The sequence below is a fragment of the Hippocampus guttulatus genome, chromosome 9, assembly GCF_054856545.1.
Source record: "Hippocampus guttulatus isolate MCC_2025c chromosome 9, RoL_Hgut_1.0, whole genome shotgun sequence".
Lineage (NCBI taxonomy): Eukaryota > Metazoa > Chordata > Actinopteri > Syngnathiformes > Syngnathidae > Hippocampus > Hippocampus guttulatus.
In genome coordinates, this window is record NC_141269.1 from 11,901,429 (window position 1) to 11,913,010 (window position 11,582).

The 11,582-nt window shown below is 41.0% G+C and overlaps 1 protein-coding gene across 2 annotated transcripts in view; it reads left to right on the plus strand.

The window, feature by feature from the left end:
- tusc3 (tumor suppressor candidate 3) overlaps positions 1–11,120 on the plus strand; it is a 44,289-nt gene extending 33,169 nt beyond the window's left edge. The window contains exons 7-10 of one of the 2 annotated variants that reach the window (XM_086121096.1): positions 4,165–4,228; positions 4,834–4,908; positions 9,754–9,844; positions 10,813–11,120. In XM_086121096.1, coding sequence (XP_085977222.1) covers positions 4,165–4,228; positions 4,834–4,908; positions 9,754–9,844; positions 10,813–10,828 — 246 coding nt within the window. In that variant the 3' untranslated portion in view covers positions 10,829–11,120. The remainder of the gene's footprint in view (positions 1–4,164; positions 4,229–4,833; positions 4,909–9,753; positions 9,845–10,812) is intronic. The other variant, XM_086121097.1, reaches the window with a different exon arrangement.
- Positions 11,121–11,582: the final 462 nt, after the last annotated feature.

The window sequence follows — 11,582 nt, forward strand, 5'->3', positions numbered from 1 at the left end:
CCCAATATCCTCACATTATTTCAAATCACGCGGACTTAATTATTTGACCTAGGCATGGCTTGATAGTCTTTAACGAGAAAAAAAAAATCCATCACTATATTGGATCTGTGGAAGGTTAACAATGTATGAGATGTCACCAGCCATTAATATTAAAAGGAATTAGTTGACAGTATCCCGTACGATGAAATTAGATCAACAAGCAAGATGAGATGTGTTTTAAATATATCATTTGTTTTGGAATATAGATTCCACTCCAGCCTGCTAATGGTATGTGTTTTTGTTTTTACCCATCAAGTGCAATTTTCTTTTTGTTTTACAGTTCAAAGCTTTCTATTGCAATGACGCGTTGTCTCTAAACTGTCCTATCCACGAGCATGCATTTATCTACTAGCTATTATTATACAGTCGACATGTGTGACTACAAAGGAAGAAACACACGTTCAGCATCGCACACTAACGAATGGAATTCCCGCATTCTAATCCATCAGATTAATTGGAAGTGCCCGGCCATGGATAGAGGAATTTTTCATTCCAAGCACCGCTCTTCCGTTAAGGTTTTATTTGCAATACTCGTTTGGATGAAAACTCGGTAGACTACGGCAGCAAACATTTAAATTAAAATCTTATTTTAAAGCTTCCAAAAATTGCAACTCAAGGTACTGTATTTCTCTCTGTTTATATATTTGTTTTTCTTCTGTGCTTGATTTTTCCATATTTAAGTTGTGTAAATGTGTTTTGAAAATCAAGGTTAGCGTGGTAAAAATATGAATTCACAAGTTAGCTACTCTTTGTCCCCCAATGTTGGAATGTAGCCAAATAGGTCTTGATGTGCTGCTGACTTGTCATGCAAATATACTGTACAAGAATTTCCTCCCACTCACAGTAATTTCAGTGGTGAAGCAGGTGACATTGTATTTTTGTGTCTTTGATGTGGCTGCACGATATAAAAGCAAAAATTAATGCATGTACTCTAGAAACTTAGTAATGGCTGTGTGAAAGGCAGGCTACAGCTTTTATTAGATATTTTTCAACAAACGAGACTTGCATAGTTCAGCTCAACCCACGTTTCCTGATGGAGTGTTCTTCAACATTACAATTTATTGAAAATGGGAATTGAAAAAATGTCAGGAGGATAAGCAGTGTGCGTAATGGATGCATGGATTAGGATTTCTGGTTTAGCATTTGGCTTTTTTTTTCTTTTTTTAAATTTCATCGAGACATTGACAAAGAAGTAGTCGCTTTTCACAGCACTCTCATAATATTAGGAAAACTAATTATCTTTACCCATTATAGAGCATATCATGCTATTTAAACAATTCCATCGTCACTCTGCGGCTTGATAATAGAAGAATCAAACAGCAACTTGCAAACCTCTCTTGTCATGCCACCAGAAGCAACCTTTTGTTCTTGTGCAAATAAGGGTTGCTTTGTTGGTTGATGAGTAAGGAAGGCATCTTGATAACAATTCAAAAGCCCCATCTTGTACAAGACAACAGTGTCTGCGGGGAAGACAAAAGTCTCAGCTCCAGGCCTGAGCCTTTGTCGGTTGTATGCCTGCTTTCAAGTGCGAACATTCCTAATTTCCCTCCAGCGAAGCAAGAAATATCTGTCCGCCTTTTTTTACTCCTTCTTTGTCATCTTCTATTCATCCGTCCGTCCTCGTCCATGTCTGAAAGAAAAAGAAATAAACACCGCTCAGTCAAGTGGGGAAATGGACGTTAGATGTGCCGTAAACTTGGGCGCTAATAATCTGGAGAGGCTTAAAGGACTATCAAACCTTCATTCATCCGTTTTCTCATTTCCAAAGGACGGCTGCTTTGTCTGTCTTTCTGCCTTTCCTCCATCACATGGAGATGATCAGCAATGAAGTCAAATTTGGGTGTGCTCACTGACCCGGAAATTATGGTCATCAGAATACTTTTCATTAATGGTCTTTTTGTTTTTAAATGTACTTTTTGTTGTTGTGCTTTGTTTTTTTTAACCAATCTGAAATCCAAAAAATATCTCAGCAGGTGAAGTTATATTTTCACATAGAACGACTTATTTAGTAGTAGCTTCGCAAGTCTGTTCAATTCATCTCAAGCGCAGAGGTGCGAGATTATAAAGAAAGCAGATTTTGAAATTTAAAACAGCCTCGTGGACGCACCTCAAACATGCAGCTACCGAGGACAATCCCAAATGATGTGAAAGTGGACAGGGCCACCAGTAAACCATCCGTTTAGAGTGCTTCATCTTCTGTGCTGGGGTATGAAGGAATGAAGTCGAGTATTTCCAGCTGTATGGCCTCTAGGAAGGAGATCTTGTCTGCAAATACGGTCTCTTTCTCCCACTCCTTTTAAATTCTGACGAATGCGATGTAATCTAGAAATAGATTTTTGTCACTAACTGCATATTGGAATTTTTGCAGAATATATGTGAGGCTCTTATGAGGGAGTTGTACCACATCAGCACACATAACGATCAGTGGGGGTCTCCATTAGTTGGCAAGATCTTGAATGTGATACTATATTTAAGTGTTTCTGCAGGTCTGCATTGAACCCGCTGCCCACTCAGAGATACAATTTCACCCCTTTGCACCTACGCAGTACACGCAATAATTTTCTTATGACTCACAAACACACAGAGTGCCTGAGCTCACTCTTTTGAACACATGCAGTATATTATACACCAGGGATCACCAACACCCACATGAGTAGCACGCGGGCCTGTTCCAAAAATAGCTCACCGATGATGGGACATTGTGATTTTCTATTAATGTTTTATAAGTAAAGATTTGAAAATGTCAGCACTGGCAGAGATTTAAAAAAAATAAAGTGTCGCATGTTGATATTGATGATTCCTAATTACGAGATGTGAAATGAAAATTTATAGCGGCAACATTACCCATCCATCCGTCTATTTTGAACACTGCATATCCTGAACTGATTTTTTTACAGCAACATTATGAAAAGTAATTTCCCAGCCTTTTACAAACGTGGAAGCCACAAGTGTTTGGTCAGTCGTAGAACCTTAAACGATGTGTAGCTGTTGAAAACTGGAAAACACAACGCTATCTCCAACACCCGCAAGCCACTTGTGGGCCAATGAAAAGGATAACATACTTTTGGTAGCTTTGTTTTTATGCACAACCATAATAGATTTGAAATGTAACAGTCCAGATGATAAGTGGAGACTTTTTGGCATGAAGTTGTAATTTAACTATTTCAGGGATCGCAGTTACGACAGTGGACAACATGTTATCAGGTTACAGGGTGCATTAAAGGGTTCACGAATGACAAGCACTTCATGCAGAATACCACGATTTTCAATACAGTGGTACCTCTACTTACGAACGTCTCTTCATGCAAAATGTTCAAGTTACGAAACGTCTCAACAGGAAAATACTGCCTGAATTGAAAGAAATTTCAAGATACGAAAGGTAAAAATACAGTTATGGCCTGCGAGATGTTATGGCCTCGGAGCTGCTACTCGCAGCTCCGAGTTTCCTGAACGCAACATACTTCTAGCTGCTCTGCCATTGGCTATTACCGAGCATCATCCTGGCATCCCATTGGCTAAGAGGGACCTCTACCGGATGTGTGTATGTGTGCAAATAGATAGATATGTGTCTATGCTGGGTCCTCATTATTTGCCCCTCAGGCCATGAGGCGTTCCGATTGTTTTACGTAAATGTGAATCACCCAGAAAAAGTGTTCACCAGCCGGGCGATCGTTCACTGTGCTGATGTTTGCCTTGGACATTTTCGAAGGATTGTTAAAAGCCGACAAAAGCAAACATCCTTTGACCCGTTCTTGACAAAACGGCAGGCAAAAAACACTTCTGAGAGAGAACTAAAGAGGGCGAAAAACGATGAGGATGCAGTGACCGTCATTTTTATTCTTTGTTTTTACATTATGCACAACTCTCCTTTATTGTGCAATAATCTAATTGTAACGTGTTTGTTTCATATTTTGATGCATTTTTATGATTTAAGAAATATTTATGTCTGAATCTGGGGGGAGCTTGGAACGAATTAGGGCATTTTCATGGAAAACGCGTCTCGACTTACAAAATTTTCTAGTTAAGAAATTTCTTCCAGAACCAATTAATTTAGAAAGTAGAGTTACCGCTGTATTTGTCAATGATGAGCCCTGACTGTCTCTCTCCCCTGCATTTCTCTTACAGAGTTACATCCATGGCAGCAGTCAGGCTCAGTTTGTGGCGGAGTCCCACATCATCCTTCTCCTGAGTATCCTTTAGTCAACGTGCTTCTCTGCATACATCGAGTATGCAGCAAATTGCAAATCAATTAAACACCCTGCGAGGTGTACGACAGCTCATTTGATCAACAAATGTTTTCAATTCTCCACACTGTGTTTGTGTCTTAATTTGCGAGCACTCACGCCAACTTTTTATTTCAGAATCAACATCCAAATGTTGTCACTCATGCTTGTTTACGCTGAAATGAAAGCTTGGTCATCAGAAGGTTATCTGGGAGGCTACCTCGTCGGCCACATTGTACGAAGACACGCGTGTTGTGATTCCCTATTAAATTATTGTGAAAACCTGAGTCGTTGGGGTTTTAAAGAAATGTTTTTGTTTGTTGTTAGTTATTTTTCTTTTTTCCCCTCTAACCACTGTACATTTCGAATGGGACATGTGGATTTATATGACATAGCTGTCAGTGTTTTTGCGTGTACTGTACATCGGGTAAATTTGAGCGGGACCTGTGTCTGTGACCAACGATCTTGGAAATCTGATCGGCATGACTCTTACTGTGATTGCAACAGTTTCTCCTCGGGCAATATATACTGTAAGACTGAGTATATGGGTTTCTTGACAAACATTCCCCAGATGCTGCTATCACCATGGGGATGGTGCTGCTGAATGAAGCTGCTACCTCCAAGGGTGATGTCGGCAAAAGGAGAAGTAAGTAAAGACTACTGTTCCGAGTGATCATGTTTTTATCCTTTTCTCCTGGCCGGTAACGTGTAGCAAGGCTAAAATGTGGAAACTGAGGCGAAGCATGAATAAGTCATTAACTTCACTTGAAGTTTGTCCTTTGCAAAATGTATTAGCGGGGGATAAAATCAAATGTTATCCACTAAGTCTGACATTTTTTTTGCGAGTCAATTGTTAGGATACTTTAACTTCATCGGCTTTTTGTCTCACCGGGCTCAACTGAATGGATTAAAATAACTGCATGCTTTCTCAGCCACTCCAGGCTACACTTGATACAACATATGTCTTCTGAGATGCCTCTCATAGTTTGGGCTCACTGGCTTATGTTTTGTTTGAAAACGTGTAAATGTTACTTGAGGAGCATTTACAGGTTGTCTGCGGCGACAGGGGATCATAATGATGGTACTTAGTGTTATGATGTGCGCCGAAATTGACATCCTTCCTGGGATACAGCGCTCATGCCACTCAACATCAAGGCAAACTGATCTAACTGTAGTTGGTTTTGAGTTTAATATTCAAGTGGCCTGCACGTGACTTTTTGCCTTCCGGCAGTCGTTCAAACACCTGGAGCCACCAATATTCTTTCGAATTCGGGCACCCTAAGAAAAGATTTGGAAGATGGAGGACTTGATTCTACACGACCTTTTGGGGTCGATTACTGCTTGCCGATCAGCAACAAAAAAATAAAAATTAAAATTAATAATCATCATTAAAAAAATAACTGATTCAATCACAAGACGGGGCAATATATCGATTGAAATAATTTGCTCATTGAATGTATGGATTTTTTTTTGTATGTATTCATTGACAAAATTTAAGAGGGCAGTGTAGACTAATTAACCTTAATAAATGTGCTAGATTATAGCCCTTGGCTAGTTTCCATCTCGAGTCCCCTGGCAGGTTTTTTTTAACCTATATTGTGTACCGTTTACTGATCATCACGAGAAGTAGTTGCAAGCATTTTTCCCCCCTTAATATTTTCCAATCGTTGCAATGCCCCAAGGAGGGAAAGTAGAAAGGAAAAATCTGTGATTTGAATATAAAACATGAACTCATTAACAAACAAGCAGAACTTGATTTTTAGTGCCAATGGAGCTGCTTTCAAAACTTCCAATCAAAAAAAACCTCACTTGTGGATTTATGAGTCGTAACACCAACACTGCAAGATAGAGTGAGGCGGAACGCTGAACGAATACCGCAGTCTTTGGGACTTTGGCTTATGTATCTTTGAAGACAGGGAAAGCGTTATGAAATGAGGTCCTCACATTGAGTTACAGTTACATACATACCTATATTTGTTTCACAAAAATAATTTTAACAACCGTAGAACTGTGGACAATAGGGAATGTGCATTGCGTCGTCATCATCGGCGCATGCGACATTGTGGATCCTACTGCGCTCTTGTTTACGATGCAACACATGGTCTGTCGTGACGTTCCCTCTGAGGGTTCGCAATACGGTATCAACAGGGTCAACGAAGTTGTTCTCTTTGAAATATGCGGCAAACTATATGTCAGGCAACAACAGGAACACCGAGTGTTCTGTGACAGTGACGAGACGGCCATTACATCTGCTGGAGTGGCAAGGGGGATCGATACTGTTTGACGTGATACCATTAAGAACGATTACCAAACTCAAATCAGTGATACGGTCCTTTAATGCACTCTATTTGCAGTGTCGTGCCACAAAGGAAATCGGAACTGGTATTAAGGAGCAGACTCACACAAGGACCACCCAAGCAGCAGAGCGGCTTTCTGTGCACCAATGAAAAGTTATTCCTACAGTTACAATTTGACAGGGAGCACCAAAATCTCTCACTAGTCACCAAAATTAACATTTGGTGGCGCGCCGCAAGCATCAAATTAGTGTCTTTGTGAGAAACCCTGCAGCTGTAATGATCGGTCGATTTTGATGGTCAAAATGTGTATAAAATGCCAAATATAGGCCCTTGTCAAATCACTCGATCAGATCAGTGTGAATTTTATAAAGGACACGCCCAACATTGGTCACTATGAACGATTGTTCAACCTTACACAACAACAACCATAAATGGAGCCTTCCACTAAGTCATTCTTGACTGAAGGGCACATGAAAGCCTGCTTGATTTTTATTTATTTTTATTTTTTTTTCCTAAAGGCATCCGCGCTATTCTCCAACGTGGAGAAGCAAGATCAAAGAAATATCGAAATAATTTGGCTTCAATTTTGGTGCCATTTGAGGAGAGGCACTCAGAGTAGTCTCATTAATATCATCATTCGTGAAAGTTGCGGCATACAACTTGGAAACTTTAAAGATAGAAGGGAAAACATAAGGTCCTGGGAGAAAACTAACCGTGGTGCTCACAATCTGAGGCAAGGGCCACGATTTACACAAGAGTTGAAGAAAACTCTGAAGGTATCGGAAAATAGATGGAAGATGATCTCCTTCCAAGATCGCCGTGCCAACAAGAATAAGAGTCTTCAAAAATAAGACCAACTTTTGAAATTTCCTCTTGACGCGCCTGGAGTCTCTTGCATCTCTTGCACATATGCTCCAACCCAAAAAAATGAAGTAAATTTTTTGCAAATAACATCGATTGTTTGTCAATTACATTGAATCTTTAGAATCGATTTAGAAACAATTTAAAGAATTATCATTGAATTAGCCATTCGTATTGTCCTGGTTCCATCCATCCATCCATTTTCCGAACCGCTTGATCCTCACTAGGGTCGCGGGGGGTGCTGGAGCCTATCCCAGCCGTCTTCGGGCAGTAGGCGGGGACACCCTGAATCAGTTGCCAGCCAATCGCAGGGCACACAGAGACGAACAACCATTCACGCCCACACTCACACCGAGGGACAATTTAGAGCGTCCAATCAGCCTGCCATGCATGTTTTTGGAATGTGGGAGGAAACCGGAGCACCCGGAGAAAACCCACGCAGGCCCGGGGAGAACATGCAAACTCCACACAGGGAGGCCGGAGCTGGAATTGAACCCGGTACCTCTGCACTGTGAAGCCGACGTGCTAACCACTGTTCACATACCTAAAATAAAATCAAAGTCATACTCAATGACCCTTTCCAAAACATAAAGGGATGGGCGAGTGAAATTATTTGTAACAATACTTTCACGAGCTGAACAAAAAGACAAAAGATAAACATTCACTCTTGGTCCATTTTCATGGCAGTTTCCACCCAACTCAAACTCTCATTTGTTCTATTATGTCTGAAAACTGAAACTCGTTTTGTTCCGCCTTCATCTTTGAGTTCATGATTGTCTGGCAGGGAAAATATTGTGCAGTCAATCAAAAAGGGGGAAAGAAATGAATGCACTTACCATTTCCAGGCAGATGATAAGCATTTCCGTGTCTAAATTTACAAGGGAGACTAATCTGTCAGCGACAGTCATCGTTATCACAAATGCGGATAGCACATGAGGCATTGGGTTTATTGAGCGCTACTCTGTGGTTACAAAACTAATAATAAAAATGTCAACATGTTTCGTGTGTTGTTGTTTTTTTTTTTTGATAAAGATGAATAATGAAGACAGCTTTAACACGTCTTACTTTTCTAGTAAGAAACAATATCCTGCTGAGGCATCTTAAGTCTCTGTTGTTGATGTTTGGCTTCTTAATAAGATGACTTGATATTTTCATTCACGAGTTTTGACACAGTGCTCCAGTGGTTAGCACGTCGATCTCACCGTGCAGAGGTACCGGGTTCAATTCCAGTTCAGGTCTCCCTGTGTGGAGTTTGCATGTTCTCCCCGGGCCTCCGTGGGTTTTCTGAGGGTACTCCGGTTTCCTCCCACATTCCAAAAACATGCATGGAAGGCTGATTGGACACTCTAACGCAGGGGTGTCCAAAGTCGGTCCTCAAGGGCCGCTGTCCTGCCTGTTTTCCAGCTCTCCCAGGAGCAACACACCTGATTCAAATCATCAGGATCGTTCTAATGTTGCTTCAGAGCTGGCTGATGACCTGATCATCTGAATCAGGTGTGTTGCAGCCGAGAAAGCTGGAAAACAGACATTGGCCCTCCAGGCCCGGAGCAGGACATGCCTGCTCTAAGGTGTGAGTGTGAGATGGTTGTTCTTCTGTATGTGCCCTGCGATTGCCTGGCAAGTTCAGGGTGTCCCCCGCCTACTACCCAAAGACAGCTGGGACAGTCTCCAGCACCCCCCGCTACCCTTGTGAGGATAAGCGGATTGGAAAATGGATGGATGGATAGTTTTGACACAGTAACCAACCCACAAATGTAGAATACAGCGATGAGAACCACAGATAGTGTGAAGTTACAGAACTTGGAAAGGTGTTCGGCACGCCAGTAATAATTCACGGAAATAATTATCGCCAAAATCTGTTACACACTGTACATAAACTTGCAAGCTCAAACGCTATCAATTGACTCCAGGTTTTAAGTCTTTATCATAACCCCTGATTAACAATATACGTTGTTGTTGTTGTTGTTACGTAAAGTAAATGCCATAGTGTGGCTTTCCGGATTAGCCTATTAAGAAGGATGGATTTCCTTGCCTACACAGTGTGAACACACAAACACGAGATAATGCTTGTGCAGTTGAAGCATAATAATGACCACCAAGGACATGAGAAGGTAATCTGCAGAAATGGAAAAAAAAAACAGGCTGATGATGGGCAAGACCTAAGGACATGAAGATTGAGAAAACAATCAACGCCAGGGGAAGGCCGTAGGCCTACTGTTCTTCATGGATGAATCTTGGACATTTTGGTTTCGCAGTTTTCCGATGTCCAGTTCAAGTTGTTTTGCTTTCCAAGTCTTTTCAATTTGAGTGTCTGCATGTTATTTCTTTTGCAGTTATTTGCTTGGTTGGCCTTGGACTGGTCGTGTTTTTCTTCAGCTTCCTGCTTTCCATTTTCAGGTCGAAGTATCACGGATACCCTTACAGGTAACTATACAGTCAACAATCTATTTTATGGATCAGTCATTTTATCAAGTTTAGGGTAGCATGCAGTTAGTCACATAAATCAATGAGATTGCGTCCAAGTGAATTAATTTGTCATTAAAAAAAAGCATGCTGAAGCAGAATCCTCCTACCACATTTTAGAGGCAAGTCCTTCTGTCGAGAGACCAGCTGTGACATTCTGTTGTGCACTTTACGTTCCTCCTGAATATAATCCTGAATGCATTCATTGCTGATTGACCCCAAAAACCCCCATCGCGTAACATCGAGTCAACACTGGATGAAGAAACAGTACTGGAAGCTGAAAGCATACAAAGGCAAACGCAAGTAATGATTCCAGGCCCAATAAATACCCGTCAAAAGAGCTTGAATCCTCTTGATACATGTGGCTTCAATAACTACCACAGCTCGATGTTCGCCTGAAGGACTTTTAGTCTGACTGTTACCGAGCGGAATCAATGCAGTGAGGAAAAGCACAGCCATGGCTTGTGAAAAGGGGTGTTTTGAGTCAAAAAGCCTTAAATTATGGTGATGTTAGGAAAAGCGGGACCGGTAGAAAAGCTTTTATGTTGCTGATTCTCATCATTTTTGTTGTGTACTTGTGGTACGCTTCGCCTTCATGTGTTTTATCTTGTGGTTGAATACTTAATGATAAATGATTTTTTATATATACTGTGTATATATATATATATATATATATATATATACAGTATACAGTCACTATAATCTGCAGTCCATTTTCAACCTAAATACAGTGGGACCTCTCAATTCAAACAAAAGATTTTTGGCGGATTGGCTTATTTTCCCCTGAACTATATAATTTCAGTGCCATTTGACCGCAAACTGTATTCAATATTCAGTTTCAGTGGGTTTTTTGACTTGCTGCACTCTTCTGTCCTTCTCACTGTCCGCCTTGCCTGTTTTATATCACAAACCCTCCCCCTGTCTTTCAGTTTCCTTATTAAGTGAAAACAAGGAACGGTAGCTCATTGAATGGCCGAGGTGGTACGTGAGTGAAGTAGACCACATACTTGAAGAGGCGGAAAGCAGCCTTGCTGTTGGATCTCCAATTCATATTGTAGGTTTTATGTTATTTAAATAATTATAATAAAAATAATAATTATAATAACTGTAAACCTTTAATTATTGGTAGTATTGTTTTTGTTCTTGTCATCGTGGTTGTTGTTGTTGTTGTTGTTATCATCTCTGCTAGCTGAAAAGAGAAAGCTCTTACAATGGAAAATAAAAGCATTTGTCAGAACTCGGTGTCTTCGTCATTTGTTAGGATCTCTGTTGGCGGTCAAGCAATACAATATACTCACCATACATACTGATGCAGAAATGATACACAGTTTTCTCGGCATCATATTTAAACTCTTGAAATATCAGACCGGTGGTCAACTGGTGAGCACGTCCGCCTCACGATGCAGAGGTGCAGGGTTTGATTCCGGCTCCGGCCTTCCTGTGCGGGTTTTCTCCGGGTACTCTGGTTTCCTCCCACATTCCCAGAACACTCATTGCAGTTTAATGGAGCGCACTAAATTGTCCTTAGGTGCGTTTGTGAGCGAAAATGGTTGTTTTTCTTTGTGTGCCCTGCGATTGGCTGGAAACCAGTTCAGGGTGTCCCCCGCCTACTGTCCGAAGACTGCTGGGATAGGCTCCAGCACACCCGTGTCCCTCGTGAGGATGAGCGAATTAGAAAACGGTTGGATGGATGCAATAT